General features: G+C 33.2%; 7 protein-coding genes across 15 annotated transcripts; 4 read left to right on the forward strand and 3 right to left on the reverse strand.

Annotated features, from left to right (window-relative positions):
- Position 1: 1 nt before the first annotated feature.
- Geminin (geminin DNA replication inhibitor) lies at positions 2-1,732 on the reverse strand. 2 transcript variants are annotated; one of them, XM_076377083.1, is made up of 5 exons: positions 1,596-1,732; positions 1,072-1,187; positions 876-1,000; positions 623-795; positions 2-546 (listed from the first exon to the last, which is right to left on the reverse strand). In XM_076377083.1, the coding sequence occupies exons 1-5, from the start codon at positions 1,647-1,649 to the stop codon at positions 487-489; spliced, it is 528 nt and encodes a 175-aa protein (XP_076233198.1). In that variant the 5' UTR covers positions 1,650-1,732; the 3' UTR covers positions 2-486. The 2 variants fall into 2 exon arrangements, with proteins under 2 accessions (XP_076233198.1, XP_076233199.1); XM_076377084.1 differs by having other exon boundaries at positions 1,072-1,154; positions 1,596-1,727.
- A 349-nt stretch (positions 1,733-2,081) lies between these two features.
- Positions 2,082-4,230, forward strand: Spt4 (Transcription elongation factor subunit spt4). Of its 3 annotated transcripts, none has more exons than XM_076377087.1 (5): positions 2,082-2,452; positions 2,520-2,626; positions 2,701-2,756; positions 3,406-3,540; positions 3,687-3,812. In XM_076377087.1, the coding sequence occupies exons 1-4, from the start codon at positions 2,384-2,386 to the stop codon at positions 3,522-3,524; spliced, it is 351 nt and encodes a 116-aa protein (XP_076233202.1). In that variant the 5' UTR covers positions 2,082-2,383; the 3' UTR covers positions 3,525-3,540; positions 3,687-3,812. The 3 variants fall into 3 exon arrangements, with proteins under 3 accessions (XP_076233202.1, XP_076233201.1, XP_076233200.1); XM_076377086.1 differs by lacking the exon at positions 3,687-3,812 and adding an exon at positions 4,081-4,230 and having other exon boundaries at positions 2,088-2,452; XM_076377085.1 differs by having other exon boundaries at positions 2,095-2,452; positions 3,406-3,755.
- Positions 2,796-6,954, reverse strand: LOC143178421 (uncharacterized). The gene is made up of 6 exons (XM_076377073.1): positions 5,502-6,954; positions 5,060-5,432; positions 4,814-4,977; positions 4,606-4,747; positions 4,392-4,534; positions 2,796-4,312 (listed from the first exon to the last, which is right to left on the reverse strand). The coding sequence occupies exons 1-6, from the start codon at positions 6,648-6,650 to the stop codon at positions 4,088-4,090; spliced, it is 2,196 nt and encodes a 731-aa protein (XP_076233188.1). The 5' UTR covers positions 6,651-6,954; the 3' UTR covers positions 2,796-4,087.
- Positions 6,955-7,719: 765 nt separating this feature from the next.
- Positions 7,720-8,655, forward strand: Mago (mago, exon junction complex subunit). The gene is made up of 2 exons (XM_076376421.1): positions 7,720-7,912; positions 8,024-8,655. The coding sequence occupies exon 2, from the start codon at positions 8,034-8,036 to the stop codon at positions 8,472-8,474; it is 441 nt and encodes a 146-aa protein (XP_076232536.1). The 5' UTR covers positions 7,720-7,912; positions 8,024-8,033; the 3' UTR covers positions 8,475-8,655.
- Position 8,656: 1 nt separating this feature from the next.
- LOC143178020 (uncharacterized) lies at positions 8,657-9,912 on the forward strand. Of its 4 annotated transcripts, none has more exons than XM_076376423.1 (2): positions 8,657-8,874; positions 9,068-9,912. In XM_076376423.1, exon 2 carries the CDS (start codon positions 9,100-9,102, stop codon positions 9,385-9,387), a length of 288 nt encoding a protein of 95 aa, XP_076232538.1. In that variant the 5' UTR covers positions 8,657-8,874; positions 9,068-9,099; the 3' UTR covers positions 9,388-9,912. The 4 variants fall into 4 exon arrangements, with proteins under 4 accessions (XP_076232538.1, XP_076232540.1, XP_076232539.1 ...); XM_076376425.1 differs by having other exon boundaries at positions 8,658-8,882; positions 9,093-9,912; XM_076376424.1 differs by having other exon boundaries at positions 8,659-8,878; positions 9,093-9,912.
- Positions 9,913-10,527: 615 nt separating this feature from the next.
- Positions 10,528-12,878, reverse strand: LOC143178018 (lysophospholipase D GDPD1). Of its 3 annotated transcripts, none has more exons than XM_076376419.1 (7): positions 12,589-12,878; positions 12,456-12,498; positions 11,668-11,849; positions 11,382-11,602; positions 11,087-11,220; positions 10,883-11,000; positions 10,528-10,810 (listed from the first exon to the last, which is right to left on the reverse strand). In XM_076376419.1, exons 1-7 carry the CDS (start codon positions 12,710-12,712, stop codon positions 10,685-10,687), a joined length of 948 nt encoding a protein of 315 aa, XP_076232534.1. In that variant the 5' UTR covers positions 12,713-12,878; the 3' UTR covers positions 10,528-10,684. The 3 variants fall into 3 exon arrangements, with proteins under 3 accessions (XP_076232534.1, XP_076232533.1, XP_076232535.1); XM_076376418.1 differs by having other exon boundaries at positions 11,075-11,220; XM_076376420.1 differs by lacking the exons at positions 12,456-12,498; positions 12,589-12,878 and adding an exon at positions 12,178-12,430 and having other exon boundaries at positions 11,075-11,220.
- Positions 12,879-13,451: 573 nt separating this feature from the next.
- Etl1 (SWI/SNF-related, matrix-associated actin-dependent regulator of chromatin, subfamily a, containing DEAD/H box 1) lies at positions 13,452-17,363 on the forward strand. Its single transcript, XM_076376417.1, has 11 exons — positions 13,452-13,623; positions 13,865-13,995; positions 14,062-14,243; positions 14,312-14,874; positions 14,934-15,208; positions 15,269-15,406; positions 15,487-15,810; positions 15,871-16,172; positions 16,257-16,469; positions 16,549-16,655; positions 16,717-17,363. The coding sequence occupies exons 1-11, from the start codon at positions 13,518-13,520 to the stop codon at positions 16,869-16,871; spliced, it is 2,496 nt and encodes an 831-aa protein (XP_076232532.1). The 5' UTR covers positions 13,452-13,517; the 3' UTR covers positions 16,872-17,363.
- The last annotated feature ends 1,515 nt before the right edge of the window (positions 17,364-18,878 follow it).

Here is an 18,878-nt window from a genome sequence, read left to right on the forward strand (position 1 = left end):
CTCGTCATCACTACAACTTCTCGTTACTAACAATAACACAATGCAGGCTGCAGTGAAATTTGATTGAGTGTAAGTATCAGAAGGATCTAACGTGCGGGTTAAAGGATCATCGAACTGCAAAAAATAAACGTTACGGTAATTCATAGAAAATCCATTTATTAATTGTAATTAAAATTATGTAATATACATTCTATTAATAGTCTATGAGGTAAACACAGTTTGTAGTCGCGACCGTAGTTACTTATTTTGAATATATAAAGTTGCTTATGAACAAATTTCTCGCAAATACACGCAATCTTGTAGATTAATAATTTTTAACTAAAACAGTATAAAAGTTCCTCCACTTTCAGTTCATCGACAATTTGCTCAGACTTTTCTTTAGGATGCCACACGCCGTGTTAACGACGAGTGCTTCGCGTTGCCTCCAATATGGAGACAAGTGCATTTTTAATCATAAGGCACTTCATTTGATTACAAAACGTTAAATTAGAGGACACTATCGTCTAAAGAATTATTTATGTCATTTCTGTCTTCTCCAATCATTTCCTGCAAAGAACATATAATCCATATTAAGAATTGGAAACAATTTCAATGTTACAGACAAGACATGGTTGCTTAATACCTGTAGGACTTCGACAAGTGCCCTTGATTCATCCAACATTTCTTTATAGATACGGTTCTCCTCCTCTAATCTCTCAACACGTTCAGATAGTTCCTTGTTTTCTTCTAGAGCATCTTCCAAAGCTATCCGCCGTCTTTCAGCTAACACCTCCCAATAGTTTTCACTGGGTCCAGCTATTGAGTACAAAAAATGATCTCAGAGTTAATAATTATATTTTTTTATTCAGTAGAGATTATAAAAAAAAAAAAAATACCTTCCGAGGTCAAGTCTTCAACTTCAATCTTAATTTTTCCCCCTCTAGCAGTTTGAACAGCTTTATCCTTAAATGTTATTTTTTTCCTTTTTGGAGCATCATTTTTCTGTTTCTCAGTCACTTCACTGAAACATAAACTGTCTCACAAACAATTCATTCAAAAGATAACTAATCTCAGACCTCATATTTTACTCACGTTTTGTTTATATCCTTTGTTGGCAAAGCTGATCTAAGCATCCTCCCACCACCAACTAAATTTTCTTTGTCAGTGGCTGCTGGCTGCAAAACGTGCAAAGACTTTCTGACCTTATCCTGTTTTAATAAAAGAAAAATATATGATGTACCTGAAGCCTTTGCATGCTATTACTAATGCAAGATTATTCTTGTCTGTATAAGCAAAATGAGAAATGAACAAATTAAGTGCAAAATATTATAGTTCCAATATACAGTATGATATGAATTGATACTGGAATAATGAATCGCACATGATCTAAAGCATTCAGTGATGAAAATTTGAAAACTAATCGTTGAATTGCAATTCTTAATTAGAATTAAGATGACCAATTAAGTCTTCATTTAAACCAATTTGCATTGTGTAAGTAGATCCAAATTCTCCAAAATATGGAAATTTATACACGGACGGTTAAAGTGATAATTCTCGCTTTTTATTAAACTTAAGGCCAAAAGAACATGATACAGAAAAAATATTATATTACTAACCTCAGAAGAAACAGTTTTGGCGGTAGAAACCTTTGTACCACCTCCAGGTTTCATGATAGTGGCCGTTAGGAACACGAGTCAATAAGGTCGTAAAAACGAAATAAGCTAACGAAATTTTCGCGACAAGTAAACAATCGATGAAAAACTGTTTCTATTTTGAAACTATACAGTTTTTTGAATGAATATTGATATATTTCTGAAATATAGTTTTCGTGAAATCCAACCTCATCACAGCCACGCACTGGATGCTCGAACACGATAGGAAGTTTTCCCGCGTTTAATATGCCACCATCAGTAAGTCCCTAGAACGATCTTTTTTCAAACGAAGTTGATAACGAAAAAGAACTAAAATTTAAGGATCGTTTTTATGAGAACTAAGATCATAGAATATAAAATTTAATAACGGTTGTTAACGGTTTTTTTAAATTTAATAACGGTTAATTTAAAATTTGTAATTTAAATAATTAACGGTTAAATTAATAAACGGTTTTCATTTTTAATTGTAAACTGAACAAAAATAAGCAACTGTTTGCAATCTTTAAATTTTTTGTCACTGCGGATACACAGTTTCTTTTAAATTCGGTTTAACGTTTAGTAAGTTAACCTCAAATAAATGTAAACTGATGTAAACAGTGTCATGTCAGCTGACGTTCACACATGTTGGGTGTCAGTTTGTTTCCAAATGTCGCCAAGCTTGGACGTTTAAAATAAAACCTAGAAAGTCAGTGCAGAAATAAGTATTTTAGAATACATTGGATAAACCTCACAGAGAACAAGAAATATTAATCATGTCAATGGAAACAGTTCCCAAAGACTTACGAGGGTTAAGAGCTTGTTTAGTATGCTCTTTGGTTAAGGTATTTATTGTTCACAGTTTTATGTTTTTCATCCGATTCAAATTTAACTTTTATACTGCAATTCTAGACATTTGACCAATTCGAATTTGATGGTTGTGATAATTGCGACGAATTTTTGCGAATGAAAAATAACAAGGACAATGTTTTCGACTGTACTAGTTCTAATTTCGATGGGTAAGTCGTTAAAAGAGTAAAAACAAATTTGCATCATCAGTCAGTATTAATAATGAATTGTTTATTGATTTTAGTATGATTGCTGCAATGAGCCCTGAAGATAGCTGGGTTTGCAAGTGGCAAAGAATAAGTGAGTATCAAACTCAAATTGATAGCCAATAAGCTAAGCTTAAGCAAGAGAAATATTGTTACTTTATTCTCATAGACCGTTACAAAATTATAACAGTTACATTATCTTATTGTAAATCATAATATACACTGTTACCCTTTGTCTACATTATTTTGATATTTTAGATTTTAAATTTTGAGCCTTTGATCTAAACACTTCTGCTTTTGTTTTTTGCTTTTTTTTTTTTGGCAGTGTAAATGATAACAATATGAATGATGTGTTGCATTACACGTTTGTATATGTATTTAAAGGCAGCTTTTTGTACAAGTTTCAAAGCCAATATTTTGATACAAACGATGCAGCTAATACAAAACAATACAATTTGTATATTCTGTGAATTAATAAGTTCATAATTGCCTCTGAGATTCTTAAAGTTAAATACTATGATACATTTATACAGAACTTTTGCTACGTTTGATAGTATGTATGATCATTAAGGAACATGCTTATGCACATATGCAAGATTTTATTTTTGTCTATCTTTAATTTCGTGTATGATTCGCATTAATTTTTATAATTCGTTTTTTATCGTTTTTTGGACCTTTCAACTAAGATGGAATGCTGGATAAAGCCTTGTTAATTAGAATCAGAAAATTCTGTTTCTTTTCAGATCGATTTTGTAAGGGTGTATACGCGATATCAGTGTCAGGGCGGTTGCCAGCAGGTGTCATAAGAGAGATGAAAAGCAGAGGAATAGTTTATAGACCACGCGACACGAGTCAACGATAATTTTGAATTTGTAAATGTAAGACCATTACTATATACTTTATTGTAATATTACATAATAGAATATTTGAATTTTTTATCTCGCGTTCGAAAGTTACTATGAATTCTATAAGATTTTTTTTCGAAAATATTAACTCGATTTGATTGATATGAACTTTTGTTCAGGTTTGAGAATTTCCTTAAATTCCTTCAACCTTTTCGTCTAAGTTTAACATCTTTGTATGACTTTCACTCTATTTGGAAGGACTATAGTACATTGGTATTCCCTTCTAGCCATTTCACTGTTTGTACAATATATTTAAATGGACTAGTACGTAAGATCTTGAAATTTTTCAAATTTAAAGAATATATATGTATATATATACATGGAATCCATTCTCTCTTATACACATGTTCCTGTTACGAGATATATGTATTTAAAAATGTTAATGTTTGATTTTTCTAATTATTAATTAAATATAAAGTTAGCTTGTTCTGTTTTCTACGAATCCTCGCGCAAAAAGTTAATGCTGTCTACATTACAAATTCTCGCAAACGTAATTGGTATTTTACTGCGCAGATCAGTGTCAAATATGATTATTACCTGGACATATGCTCGAGTGAGAATAGAAAAACGGATGTCGTAACACCGGCAAATGACTATTGACGCAATTAAGCCATAAATTTGCACAAGTGACGTGATAATTATTTTCATTATACACTACTCTGCCGCTGGTAATAACTGTTAAACAAAGTGAACAACAAATCGTTTCCCCTTGATGTAAAGGCCAGGCTGGTAATTCCGTGACAATCTAGAACATACACGGAAATATAACAAAATTGTTTACAATTTTACATTAAATAATTTCATACAGTATTCTTATTTCTTACTGGTATGTTCGCATAATACGGTTCCATTTCTGCCCAAATACGATCAATATCCATTAGCAGCTCGTCGAATCCTGTTATGTTAATATCCATTTCTTTATATGAAAAATTAACACGTCTACAAACAGCCGCAACTTCAGCCAAATCTGTCCAGGAACAGTATCAAATTGTATTTAAAGGAGTACAGAAACTGAGTGGTATTAATTATGTTACTCACTGCAAAGAAAAGTATATCCCTGAGCTGAATTTAAAACTTCGTGCAACACAAGTTCGGAACTAATACTCGTGAATATATTTGCAGCTACTTGCAGTAATAATACACAACTTTCCATGTATTGCTTCCATTCCCAGTATTCCGACTGTAGGAATATGTAGATTAGGTTCCCATTACCTTATTAAATTTGAACATGTAACAGTGTATGTACCTGGTGAGTAGTATCCGCTACTTGCTCGTCTTCGACACTCGAAGGTAAGAAAGACTTAAGATCTAAACTAGGCACAGATCCTGATCGAGTTAGCGCATTCGGCGCACCATTCATGAAATCTATACTATTAATTGATATGGTGTCTTCTTTCTGAAGAGCTTTCCCTTAAAATCAGACATTACTATTACAATATTGCTTATGGTATAAAAAGAAATGAAAATCGTACGAGTATGCAGCATCGTTTACCCATTTCTAACGAACGTTCTTCTATGGTATCTTCCAGTTTAAGATTATCAAACGACTCAGAAATATCTGGCATAAGATTCAAATCTGTTGGAGCTGCATTACTGTTATTAGATTTAAGTTCAAAATCCGTAAATATGTCAGTAAAGTTGTTACTATCTGAAGTGTTTGCATGAGATGTATTGGTAGTAGGCTGTTCTGCAGACACAAATTCTCCAAATTCGTCAGTTGATTGATTATTATAACTTGCGTTTAAATCAGGTTCTGTTGGTGTAGTTGTTTCTTGAACCAATTCACGCAAGGCACTATATTTGTCCTCAACAAGTTGAAGATTCATGAGATCCTGTTGAGTAGCTTCCAGTGTTTTTGGTGGTACCTAAATATTACTCAACATTAAAAAATGAAAATAAATCAGTGAAATATTTAGAAATTATGAATGTATTACCTTATCTGCCCATTCTAATTTAGCTGGAATATCTTTATCCTTAATTACATGTACAATTTCTGTGGTTGTATGATCTTTTAAGCTTTCACTGTGGTCCTTGAGTGAATCATTGTTCCTAATGACTGTATCTTTAAGTATCACTGTTTTAGATTGATTCTTTATTGTACATTTAGGAAATATTTCTGTTACACATTCCACTGTTTGTTGATCTTTATTTTGTGAGGCCACATTTAAGGGTATTGGTGTAACACGTGTTTGAACAGTTCCATGCAGAGATTTCACATTTATATTATTCTTCTTTGACTTCTCCACAGGTTTCTTAACACCTAAATTATGATTTGCAAGTCTACGGCCAATGGCTGATCTTTGTTTGGTGTCCCAAATGGGAATGCTAGGAATGTTAGGAATTGGAGCACTTTGAAATTCTGTGAACTCATCACATGGATCTGCTACAGTTGAATGCTTAGAATCTAATTGAGAACGGTTATTCTGTTTTGTTTCTTTTAGAACATTGTTAACATCCCATACATTGGTAGAAGATGTAGTATGAGACTTATTATCAAAACACAAAACTTTCCCAGGTACATTATTTGCCATTTGCACATTCAAATCAGAAGGTATGCTTCCATGCTGGAGCAATTTCATTTTCCCTTTAACCTCAGACAAATATCTTCCATCTGCTCCAATAAAAGTGACTTCTGTGTCATCTCTAAGACTCTGAAATTTAGCTGCAGAATTCAATTGTGTCACAGGCTGCAAATTCATCAAACAATCAATATTTAAATAAGGAGTTGGTGGAAATGGTAGCAAGTGTAATATATCCAGATTATTAAAGGTGTAAGAAGCTTGTGCAGCAGCAACAAGGGCAAGAACAATGTACAGTTCTTGCTCTGTGAGTTGGCCAGCGTATTTTTGATTTGCCAAGTTCCATATGTGTCCAAGAACTTCCGTGGGAAGCTGACTAGTGAGCAATAAAGGGAATACTTTATTGGTGTCAACAAGAAGCTCTGTTTGCATCCCATTGGATCTGACTTTGTCCTCTCTCACAGCTTCCCACACCATCTTGTAGATCGGTGGCAAAGTAGTTGAGTTAGTCCATAGCCAAGTTGGCAATTGATTCAGTCTTTTATCCATGTGAGCTTTGTTCATTGTCACTAAGTAATCCTTGGCCGGGTTTTCGCTATGACGAGTTTGGATTACGTGAACTCGTCGAGGAGGATAATTTCATCCTTCAGCTTACTACCTTGGTACATACATCAAAGTGAACACTATAAACGTCTCACTCGTTTACGTGGGTAGCTTTAACATTCGCGCGTTTCATCTGCGTTGTACTGGCCGTCAGCAGCATTCATTATGCAAACCCTATGATAAACAAATACATGATTTTAAAGAAATAAGATCGAGACTATTAATTCGAGACAAGAATTGCAGAACTGCGTGGCACGCAGCTTGACAGATTCAGATGTCACCGGATGACTACTGAACGGCCTGTTACAAAGGCCGATTCTCCTTAAATGCGACAAAAAGTTTGTTCAAATTTTGGACTTAGGATGTTCCATAGAATTAATAACTTTTTATTGCATTCCATACGTTTTAAATAACATATTCGTCATAAATTGAGCCATAAAATATCTGTGCAGCAGCGTATTCATCATTCAATCGATAATTGAACGAAATTGTTAGAAATTTGTCAATTACATGTGAACAACCTTAACGTTTAGAGGAGTTAGAAAAGTTTATGGTATAATTAATGCAATGAAAATGCGTTGGTGTCGCCACTGTGCCACAGGGAAATCCTAAAATTCCAAAATTACTAATTTCTTTGTATCTCGTTAATTGCTTTCCCCCTTTTAGTCAGAGGTCAGAGGATATAAATACCCTTGGACGAGGACGAATTGCTCAGTCGCTCCTGAACTTCCGAAGCGTTCGGGTCGTGTCCTGGGAGTCCTCATCTCTGACAGGACTCCCACTCCCTAAACTAACTGTGACCTAGTGTGTGCTATTTCCTACGACTGGACAGTTTGACCACTGGTCATCTTTAAAAACTAAAAGTGTTTTAAATTTTAAATTAAAAAATTGAAGTGTACGTCTCTTCTAACAGTAAGCCATTATTAAATTCAAGTGAAACACAGTGTCCCGCTCTGGTTTTAATTCGCGACACTCACCACTTATGGCGCTGTGGTACATTCCACCAATAATCAGGAGATAATCCATCTATAAGGTACTGTTACTTTCATGTTTAATTTGCAAACAACGCGTATGACAACATCGTTAAATAAATCAAGCGTTCTCTCGTAGAATTAATACGTACTTATTGAAAATCAATTGAAATTGAGAAGAGTTCTTACATTATTCTGCTATTATAAAAAGTAGAAAATCACATATTGAGTTTACTCAGTTATCATCTTTAGGTACGTAGATAACCTCTTCGCTAGTTTATGTTTTCAGTGCGTCAGATTAGAAATCGCATACTTTTAGGTGAATTGAAATTCGGTAAATTAATCTAAGCGTCTTTTTCGTAGCTCATTCACGATGTCCACTGATTTTTATATACGTTATTACGTCGGTCATAAGGGAAAGTTCGGTCACGAGTTTCTCGAGTTCGAATTTAGACCTGACGGAAAATTGCGATACGCTAATAATTCCAATTATAAAAACGATACCATGATTCGAAAAGAGGCATACGTGCATCAGTGTGTCATGGAGGAATTGAAACGGATTATTCAGGACTCGGAGATCATGCAGGAAGATGATTCCCTTTGGCCGCAGCCTGATCGCGTCGGGCGTCAGGAATTAGAGATTGTGATTGGAGATGAGCATATATCGTTCACGACCTCCAAAACTGGTTCTTTAATGGATGTTACTCAGTCAAGGGATCCTGATGGGCTACGTTGCTTTTATTATCTTGTGCAGGATCTGAAATGTTTAGTATTCTCTCTCATAGGACTCCACTTTAAAATTAAGCCTATATAAATTATTATGACTGTTTTAAAGTCTACTTTAGGTTTAAGTGAATCTAATGTAATTATTCAGCTACAAGAAAATACATGATAATTTTCAATAAGTTTTGTATTCTATTATTGTACTTTGATCAGCATTTATTGTATTCAAGATCTAGTAAAAATGAGATAAAGAAATTGTAGTACAAAAGAAAGATATGGTCTGAATCATGCTTGTTCTGTTGTAAGCTTTATCCTAATTGTATATGGGAAGGTTGTCTGTCATGTGCATTGTATTCTTGTTGAAAAATCAATGATAAGAAATATGAAAGGAGTGCAAGGAATTCGAGTATTTAAGTGTATTTGATGACATCGAAGGGAGATATACATTTGAACGAAATAGATCGTCGCGATTAGTGCAGGAAGATTTCATTGTAAGTAGGTAATTTTAGGTTAGAATTTTCTAACCTTTGTGTTCATAATTAGAAGGAATTTCAGGCTATTTATTTATTCAAACGAATATTTGCGTAAAAGCAATCATTTAAATAGTTTCTTTAGATGTAAATTAGAATACAAATTCGTAATTATTATATAAATTACTATTTTCAAAACAGATCGAAATTTCAGGTTTTAATTTTCGTATTCGTTGCAGAATTAAAATGGCTTCACAAGAGAATGAATCTGTAAACCAAAATAATTTTAATCACGATCAAGCTGTTACGGATTCAGTGCACTCAAGATTTCGACAAATTCAAGTGCATTGTGATGATTGCAATATCGACATGGTTGGAAACGAATCTGCTATAAAGAAACACTTTGATGATAAACATCCTACTAAAGAATATTGCTGTTACTGTAAGGGTAAAGTGTTTTCTTATACTCAAATGTCCCTGGATAATTCTGAAAAAGTCGAAAGAGTTGTTTATCACAAATGCACTAGGTCTTAATGAACATTTATTTATAAATTTGTAATGTCTCTCTATCAAAGGAGCGTAAAGGAATATTTTTGATATGTTTATATTTTTAGATAAAATATATTTCTCATAAAAAATTTTTTACATTAGTCTGTGCTATACAAAACATAGTAATCAGTATAAGTGACTACATTTAAAGTATGTTAAACATTACGTTAAAAAACTGACTTACAAAAACAATTGCTAGAAATATTACAATTGCAATTTGAAAGACATTATTATTGAGTAAGAATGGTAAAGTTTTAATTTATGTTAGAATTTATTGCAAATACAAAAGTACATGCACTTGTACATAATGCAAGCTCAACTTCCATATGAGTTATAAATAAGAATTATGTGTAATATTCATGAAATTACATGTAAGATAGTTTTACAAAATATATAACACTAATTTGTAGAAACTTTAATTTGTAAATTGTACTTTGGTGGACAATTCTTTTATAACATTAGTATGATTGAATGTAAGTAAAAAGTTAAATGATCTGATGTAACTCAATTTATATTTTATAATTATTTTTGCTAAACCTTGCCAATCATCTTTATTACTGTACTCCATAGGTATATATGTATGTGTGTATATTTTCTTAAAAATATTCTTTTGGAGTTTGTAATGGATGTAAATATAAAATTTATGAATATATAAATTATTTGCAAATCAGTTGATTCACTTTTCTGTTTAAAGATATGTTATAACAAATTTTTACATAAATAGTTTACTATTCCATAGTTAACTTTTGTTATGGCACTAATCTCCTTAAAATGCATTCTGTTCATTCTAAAATTTGCAAAAATAGAGAGTAATACTGATAGTAAAATAAGTGCAGCTAGATATGTGACGCGAAAAACTCCGTGATTAAATGTTTTGTACATAAATTTTTAATATACGAGAACGTATTTCAATAACAATTTTTGTAACTGAAAATAACATTTGATTAAAGCCGAAAGTAATTATCTGAGAAATCCTCTTTTGTTATGCATTTTCATTCGCGCATTTCGACTAATATCCGATAAATATAATATTATTTAATATTTTATCACAAGGAATAAATCATTTTGTTAGTTAAAAGTAATTTTTTTTATACATTGTGCATGAAAGCTATTCTCATTATAATGTCAGTTAATGTATGAAGAATGGCTGTATTATAAAAGCTTTACACACACTTGTGCATAACAGCACATATAACTTTTTACAAGTAAATAAATATTTAGTACAAGTAACACACATTAATCTCTTGCTTCTTTCAAATATTGACTATCTAGTGTTTTCATTTCACTCTTTCACATGATTTGTTAAAAATACTTTTAATTTTGTAGGATAATCTGTCATTACGCCAGTCGCTCCGAGATCAAAAGCTTTCTTATATTCTTCTTCTTTATTTAAAACCCAAAAGTAAACCTATGAAAGTATATTTGAATATTTTTTAATGTTTCTTGCAATAGTAAATTTGATCGACTATTCATGACTTACGTGTATTCCACGAGCTTTTAAATGATTAAATAAGCACGGCCTCATTAGCAATACATTTATAGTGCGCACAACCAGCTTTTCTAAAGGTAAAAATGTTGGATTTGGACCTCCTTTACGCCTACAGTAATGCGATATTTATATATTTTACTTGATTGAGTATTAAGAAAAAAATATATTCCATAAAGTAAATACCGTAAAAAGTACCGTAAGTAAATGGAAGGTAGAAATATTTCCAAATGTGTCTCTTTCAATGGCACAAATGGCAACAATCCAGTATACATAAGGAATATCAATAAAGTTACACGCTGCATAGAAAATAACAAATTTACATTTGGATTCTGTAAAAATAAAAGTGTTGAATTATTAGGTTGTTCACATTTGTATTTGAATTCAAATTTAAAATTTCGTTGTATCCAAATTTAAATTTCCGTCGTATTGAAATTTAAAATTCCGTTGCATTCAAATTTAAAATTTCGTTATATTTAAACTCAATTCTTACCGTTTTATAACATTTTTGCGTTATTTCGTCACTGAAGTTTCCCCATACCGTATATTCTTCACGATTGTATTGTTTTATTAAATCAGACACCTTTGATATAAGTTGGTCATCATTGATTTTAATATCAATATTAATTGGTACATTAGGAAACGCCTGAAACACTTCCTTTAATAGAGCAATCCTCCTCTCTTCTTCTTTTTCTGAACCAACATACTCTGCATCTGTTAAACTACAATTTTTTAATAATTTTGTTCAATGACAGTCTAGAAAACTTAGTTATAGATACCTGGATCAAAATCAATTGGAAGACGTGGTTTTAACAGAGGCAGATCTTTGTAGTTCAATTCTGAAATATTTTTATTTGTACCAGTAGCCCTTAAAAGATTTTGGTCATGAGACACAACCACTTGTCCATCTTTAGTAAGCTGACAGTCTAGTTCCAACATTTCTGTTCCTACTGCCACTGCGCTAAAATAAAAAAAACGAGTCTGTAACAATTTTATGATAAAGAATTATGGAGCATAATTATTTATAGAAGGATCTCTGCTTCTTTAATGAATGGTGTTCTCATCTGGGAGTCGAAACCAAAATAAAGACTAATACATAATTGAATACACTCTTGTCAAAGACCTGTGACTGTTTTTCAGAGATTCAAGAGAGTCTGAAGAACCAAATTGCATTCAAAATAATCAGCTAACTGCTTTCTGTCATAGATCTGTGACTACAGTTACAAAGTAATTCCAATTTTCAAAATATGAATATCAAATATGTAATCTTCACAGTTAATAATCATTACCTGTCACAGAGGACTGTTGGTCCTATACAGCAGCATTTTTTATTGTAATTCAAATTTTTTTCTTAATTTGGTTGACCATAGATTAGACTGAATATTTCGGTTAAGGTTCTGAGCAAAATTTTCAGATTAATTTTGCTTCACATAGTTTCAAATAACATTTTGGTCATTTCAGTAACTCCCTGTGACTGTAACAGTAGTTATTTGGTTTCGACTCCTATAATTTCATTGTTTTCCTTTGTCTGATGGCCTTGAAATAATGAGTAAGTACATTGACTAACCGTCTAAATGCATTCATTGTGTTTTCATAGCCCTCTCCTGCTCCTAAAAAAGAAATACATTCGTAATCATACGTGGATTTCACGTATACAAAATTACACAGTTAAATTATACATAAATGAAAACGTAATTTACCTCCTCTGTGACTAATATGCTGACACGCGAATTTCACCTTTTTCTTTTTATGTAATATTGTCGGATATCTGAAAAGTATCATCGACGTTAAGACATAACCACCCAGCAAAGTGTACCAAAGCATCTCGTATTTTTCTCCTCAAGCAGTGCATCAGGACATGTTGCTAACGTTAAAACAGGTTTCGTCAGATGCAAATATTTAAACGATGAAACGCTAACAGAAGGACACACAAAGATTTTACACGAATAATACGACTACATGATGAACTCCCGAAATTTGATCACCTTACTGTTAAACGTCAACAAAATGAAATCATATGGGTGTAATCGCATAGGAAAACTTCCATATTTGGTTGCAATTCGGTTGGCGCGTAATACATAGAAACACTGCATTAAGTTTCCTTTGTTTTCGGCGTTCCTTAAAGAAACGAGGAAAAAAAGTTAAATTCGAACGTAATCGCCGCAACAGAAGGCCCTAATTTGTCGAGTTCAGAACATAGAATTTAATTCTACTCAAAAAATACTTATGTCTTCTCTTATTTAAATGAAACTTCGTATTTTATGTTTGATGAGGGAACGCTGTTCAAACGGTGTGATTCAGAGCTAGGGGTGACAAAATTTTCTTTCTGTTCCACGTAAATTTAAATTGTAAAATTGTTGATGGAGTAGATTTTGAATTGTTGCTTCGGTTTTCTTCTTCCCATCGAATGTTGGTAAATGGGGAAAACGTGTTCGGTGGAGGCATAAAATTACAGGGAATTCAGGACTCAGATATTCCAAATAATTGGTAAATAGGTAACTATATTAACCTGTTGGACGTCTATCTTTCTCCCTAGTTCGGAGCTTTTCCGAATGCACCTGTCAAACGGGTTTAAAAGCTACCTTTACAAAAATGTGTTTCCGCCAGCGTCTCTCATTCGTTTGACGAGATGTCGGATTCGAATTCACCGAAAACAGATGCAAGCAGTCCGAGCCTTTCGGGAAACTTACGGCAATTTCGATTCCAAAAGAAACAACTGAAACGATTGAACATGTGTAAGACTTCCCTTATTTTCGACTTTCAATTTCTAGGTCGACCAGTGTCCATCTTTTGTTGTTGTATTGCTTCTTACGTGATCGTTACTTTTTTTTTTATTGGAGAAAAATAAGCTTCTGGATTCAAATCTTACCATGGAAATATAGAGTAGTAGATATGGAGTTTAATTCAAAGCTTTAATTATTATTAATAATTTGTTTGCAACAGAATTTTTAACTAACAAATTCTGTTTCCATTTAGCGGATGATGACAGTAATCTGACAGGATCTGATATCCAATTTCGACGTAAGGCGGTGAATGTGATTGAAGATAGTGACAGCGATGCTGGGAGTCCTGGGAAAAATACGTATTCCACAAATCATAAGGATAAGGTAAATAAGTTTGAAGAAACAGGTTTCTTGAACAGGTAGTACAAATATATCTTTGTGTGTCAACAGGAGACATTTAGTAACGCAAATTCCAATAGTGATGATGGGGTTGAAGAATGTAGGAACAATAGAAAGAGGACTCGTAAAGAGCCTTCAAGATCCAATAAGAAGAAAAGAAGAAAATTGAACAGAGAGGAGGATGTGGATATTGATTCAGATGAAGCAAATTTCAAGGATAAAGTATTTGATAGGTATATATCCCCAATAGTTTATATTAAAATCTTGTTAGCTGGGACTGTAATTTCTATGTCATTTATAGCGATGAAGATTCAGATATGGAAATATCTAATGAGCTCACAGGAGACAAAAAAGCAGTCTTGGAGTTCATGCAAAATGCTATGATGTCTGAGTTGCTTCTGATGTCTCAGTGCTCCCAGAAAAAGGCAAATGCTATTGTAGAAGCAAGACCATTCGAAAGTTGGAGAGATTTAGTTGAGAAGTTTCAAAACAATAAATACTTGGATACAGAGTTACTGAATTCAGCTCAGGAACTGCTAGCTACAAGGCATGCAGTGGAGACTCTCATGAAGAAATGCCTCCGTTTGTCCACAAATATTGAAAGGGCTGTAGCTGCAGGAGCATCTGCCATCACTAAACAGCCAAAGGGATTATCTCCTAACTTAACATTAGCTCCATATCAAATGGTTGGTTTGAACTGGCTTGCGGTGATGCATGCTCAAAACGTGAACGGAATACTCGCCGATGAAATGGGTTTAGGAAAAACGGTCCAAGTGATAGCTTTTCTGACCTATCTGAAGGAGGCTGGCCTCAGAGATGAGAAAGACGGGCCGCATTTAATCGTTGTTCCTAGTTCAACCATGGGTAAACAAACGCAATAATTTATGTTGTGTCTGCTTCTGACTCTTCTTTATCTTTTACAGAAAACTGGAACAACGAGTTGGAAAGGTGGTCGCCTGGCTTAAAGGTTGTACAATATTACGGTTCTCAGGAAGAACGAAAAGAAATGAGGCTAGGATGGCGAAACGGTGACCTAGATGATGTTGATGTCTTGTTAACTACGTATAATTTAATTAGCAGTACACCAGAAGAGCGGAGATTGTTTCGCGTGATGCCTATTAATTACGTCGTTTTCGACGAGGCTCATATGTTGAAAAATATGAGCACCATTAGATACGAAAATCTCGTTAGAATAAATGTACGTAGACTTATTTGTCCACTAAAGTTCCCATAACAACACATTCCAATTATTTTTTAGGCTAAACATCGAATTCTGTTGACGGGTACACCTCTACAAAATAATTTATTGGAACTAATATCACTCCTAATATTCGTAATGCCTTCGTTATTTGCTGGCAAACAGGCTGATTTAAAGAGTTTATTTTCGAAAAACCCTGTAAGAAAAAAATATCTGAATAATCTTTATAGCAGTTACCAGATGGCTATATTACATAATCCTATTGTTCTGCATTCTAGAAAATTCCAGCGATTAAAAAAAACGGTGATCAGCCATTGTTTGAGCAAGAACAGGTAAAAAATGCAAAACAGATTATGAGACCATTTGTGCTTCGTCGATTAAAGTCAGAAGTCCTTCGAGACTTGCCTAAGAAAACGGAGCGCGTAATAAAATGTCCAATGACTGAGAAGCAAAAAAAAATGTACACAAACTTGATCGCCCAATTTTCGGCCGAGGCTGATCAGAACGCCGAAGTCAATGGTATAGGAATGATGATGCAGTTGAGAAAGCTGGCCAATCATCCACTTCTATCGCGAGATTATTATAACGAATCTAAGTTGAAGGTAAATACACAGGTTTATTTTATTTATACTATTGTGTAAGTAAATACGATTGCGTTTTAGTTAATAGCCAGTAGACTAGCAAAGGAACCACAGTACAAACAAAAGAATGCAGATTACGTATTTGAAGACTTGGAATGGATGTCTGATTACCAAATAAATCAATTAACGAGAACGTATAAGAGCTTAGCTGGACTAGGTTTACCTCAGGAACTTATACCTGAAGCTGGTAAATTGAGAGTACTAGACGAGTTATTGCCAAAACTAAAGGAGGAGGGTCACAGAGTACTGATCTTCAGTCAATTTACAATGGTGTTAGACATTTTAGAGGAATACCTAACAATAAGAGGAAAAACTTATTTAAGGTATGCTTGGTTTTTTACTGACCTCATTTTCAAGTTTCAAAATCTATTAGCCATTAATTCTTTACGTGGTCTGGAAAAATATAGATTGGATGGCAGTACACCAGTTACAGATAGACAGTTTTTAATTAATCAGTATACGGAAGACGAAAATATATTCATATTTTTGTTGTCCACGAAAGCTGGAGGCTTAGGGATCAATTTAACGACTGCGGATACTGTCATAATTCATGATATCGATTTCAATCCTTATAATGACAAACAAGCTGAAGATCGTTGCCATAGAGTGGGTCAAAAAAGGTATGTCGTAGAAAAAAGGCTGATTGAAAATCGTTCAGAGAACTTTAAATTAAGAAATTGCTTCGAATATGTATTTTAGGCCAGTTAACATAATTCGATTATTGAGCGAAGGTACAATAGAAGAGGGCATGTATGAATTAGCTCAGGACAAATTGCATCTCGAGCAACAGATCACTGGCGACGAAGGTAAATGTCATGAATCAAACTTGTTTGTTACTTATTATCAAGAGAACTCTTTCTTTTACAGAGAACGAGAACACTGATAAAAAGGGTGTACTAAAGTTACTTAAAATGACGTTGGGTCTCGATCAGAATAGATCCTTGTCGTTATCTCCGGCAAAGAACGCAAGGGCGAGTAATGGTCTGTTAAACGGCGAAGCAAATTGTGACATAGACTTTTAAAATTAGCCTTCTGCTTAAACGTATTTTGTACTAGTAACAGATTTAACGACATTTTTATACGTATCCTTGAACTTTGTGATAAAACAGTGTTTGCAATTGCACAAAAAGGAAGAAAACTAGAACTACAATTCAGCATTTTCTCTCACGCATAATTTACTACGTACGTGAAATAATTGTGAAAATATGTATACAGTTTAAATTAATGTTATTTATGCAATCGAGGAAAATCAATTAATTTTAACGATTTTTTATGGCTCGTATTAAATCACTTTTATTTATACAAGGGCAGATTTAGATTCGTTTTAAATTCCTATTTTTTTTTCATCTTGCGACTATGTTTAATATTTAATCGTATTTTATAAGTAATTAAAATTGCACAATATTTACTATGATGTGAGAAAAAACGAAAGGAAGAAAGATGAACAATGTAAAACTTTTTGACGATACATGAACAGTATGTCAAAATACATATTTATTTGATATTATACTGTACACACATTCCTTGAGAGATTACTTGATCATTGTACAAAATCATTAAACGCATTGTACGATATATCGGAGTTCATTTTTCGATCTATAATCTAATCTGGCTCGAATGGTCTTGTAAGCTGTACTGGATTATTCAATTTTACAGTCCAAATAACGTAGATCGAAAGGAAAATCCCATGGTGTTATGTAAATATTTTTTTACTTAAAGATGTAGGTATACTTGGAAGTATTATAATATGATATGCTTGGTATGTAATTACTAGTATTTACCATGCAGGCATATGTAGGTCATTGAAAAAAATGCGCTAACTTTGATAGAGTATGTCAATGAAAATAATTTAAAATGTCAAATACTTGTTACAATGTCTTCTTATCGATGTTTGTGTAAAAAAGATCAACATGTGTCACGGTGAATTTTGTACCTTTTATCTGTTATTTCTTTTCTGCCGATAATTCATGACGTAAGCCGAAAACCGCATATTTCCATGATCGGAATCTAAAGTCGTAATGTGTCGTCAGTGAGTTCGGGAAGCCAGGAAAATTCCCATGACATTACTCAAATGATCTTCTCCACGGCTGTCGTTGTAACATCAACGATTATATAGAAATATTCGATGTTAATTGTCCATATTTAGCAATCACATTTGATCCCATTATTTGAGTTGCATATTCTCTACGCAATGCGGAAGTAAGGCTTACTAAAAGGTGATTGACACATAAAAAATAAGGAAAATTTTATTTCAAGAAAGTGTTTCACTATCATTGATAATTTATCAGTGATTCTTAAAGGTATCATTAAGGTAGCCAATAAGAAAAACATATAAAAATATATTTTGAATTCATGCGTGTCAAATAGTATGAGTAATATTCTAATTAGAAACGTGAGTAGTATTGATAAATAATAATGAAGAGCTAAGTAAGAGCAAGGAGGGGGAATGAGGAGTGGGAAGAAAGAGAAGGGAGAGCAATAAAATGATGCAGAGGGGAAGAGGCATTTGCTGAGGAAGGTAGGGAAAGTATAAGGGAAGGGAGAACCCACGTGCTACAGAAAACTTTGGTAAATTAAAAATTGTAACATTTTTTTTTTTTCTATTAATTTATTATAACATAAAGATACATTTTTTACGAAACAAATTATCATTTTTTCATGTTATCAGAGATATCAATGAATCACGCCTTTCATTACTCAATTTTTCTACCAAAATTCTAATTTAATAATTTTTGTATATGAATTCATAGATCGTGCAGCTTCGAGATGCAGCTAGAAAGATTGACTCATACTACTTTGTACATTTCTAGGTCGCTCCCGTGGGCGACCTTTAATTTAACAACAAAATCATCATCTCAGACATGAATCAAAGAAAAATTAGAAAGGAGAAATACATTGCATGTACTTTTGCAGATATATACAGACATCAGAGGAGACAAGATTAAAGGAAATGACTACCCGGATCTAGCAGTTTCTCTGTTCCTCTTCGCGTCTCGCGTTCCATATTTGTACATTAGACACGTAGAAAT

Source organism: Calliopsis andreniformis, chromosome 4 (assembly GCF_051401765.1).
Source record: "Calliopsis andreniformis isolate RMS-2024a chromosome 4, iyCalAndr_principal, whole genome shotgun sequence".
Taxonomy (NCBI): Eukaryota; Metazoa; Arthropoda; class Insecta; order Hymenoptera; family Andrenidae; genus Calliopsis; species Calliopsis andreniformis.

Excerpts from the sequence above, each read along its gene's own strand:
- Geminin (XM_076377083.1), bottom strand. The coding sequence starts at position 1,649 with ATGAAACCTGGAGGTGGTACAAAGGTTTCTACCGCCAAAACTGTTTCT. Across the intron at positions 1,188-1,595 it reads CCAAAACTGTTTCTTCTGAG|GATAAGGTCAGAAAGTCTTT; the intron begins GTTAGTAATATA and ends TTATTAAAACAG. Across the intron at positions 547-622 it reads CACTTGTCGAAGTCCTACAG|GAAATGATTGGAGAAGACAG; the intron begins GTATTAAGCAAC and ends TGTTCTTTGCAG.
- Spt4 (XM_076377087.1), top strand. The coding sequence starts at position 2,384 with ATGTCAATGGAAACAGTTCCCAAAGACTTACGAGGGTTAAGAGCTTGT. Across the intron at positions 2,627-2,700 it reads ACTAGTTCTAATTTCGATGG|TATGATTGCTGCAATGAGCC; the intron begins GTAAGTCGTTAA and ends TATTGATTTTAG. Across the intron at positions 2,757-3,405 it reads TTGCAAGTGGCAAAGAATAA|ATCGATTTTGTAAGGGTGTA; the intron begins GTGAGTATCAAA and ends GTTTCTTTTCAG.
- LOC143178421 (XM_076377073.1), bottom strand. The coding sequence starts at position 6,650 with ATGAACAAAGCTCACATGGATAAAAGACTGAATCAATTGCCAACTTGG. Across the intron at positions 5,433-5,501 it reads AATTAGAATGGGCAGATAAG|GTACCACCAAAAACACTGGA; the intron begins GTAATACATTCA and ends AGTAATATTTAG. Across the intron at positions 4,313-4,391 it reads CGTATTATGCGAACATACCA|ATTGTCACGGAATTACCAGC; the intron begins GTAAGAAATAAG and ends TGTATGTTCTAG.
- Mago (XM_076376421.1), top strand. The coding sequence starts at position 8,034 with ATGTCCACTGATTTTTATATACGTTATTACGTCGGTCATAAGGGAAAG.
- LOC143178020 (XM_076376423.1), top strand. The coding sequence starts at position 9,100 with ATGGCTTCACAAGAGAATGAATCTGTAAACCAAAATAATTTTAATCAC.
- LOC143178018 (XM_076376418.1), bottom strand. The coding sequence starts at position 12,712 with ATGCTTTGGTACACTTTGCTGGGTGGTTATGTCTTAACGTCGATGATA. Across the intron at positions 12,499-12,588 it reads GCATATTAGTCACAGAGGAG|GAGCAGGAGAGGGCTATGAA; the intron begins GTAAATTACGTT and ends TTTCTTTTTTAG. Across the intron at positions 11,850-12,455 it reads ACAATGAATGCATTTAGACG|CGCAGTGGCAGTAGGAACAG; the intron begins GTTAGTCAATGT and ends TTTTTATTTTAG.
- Etl1 (XM_076376417.1), top strand. The coding sequence starts at position 13,518 with ATGTCGGATTCGAATTCACCGAAAACAGATGCAAGCAGTCCGAGCCTT. Across the intron at positions 15,407-15,486 it reads GTTTATTTTCGAAAAACCCT|AAAATTCCAGCGATTAAAAA; the intron begins GTAAGAAAAAAA and ends TCTGCATTCTAG. Across the intron at positions 16,656-16,716 it reads ACAGATCACTGGCGACGAAG|AGAACGAGAACACTGATAAA; the intron begins GTAAATGTCATG and ends TTTCTTTTACAG.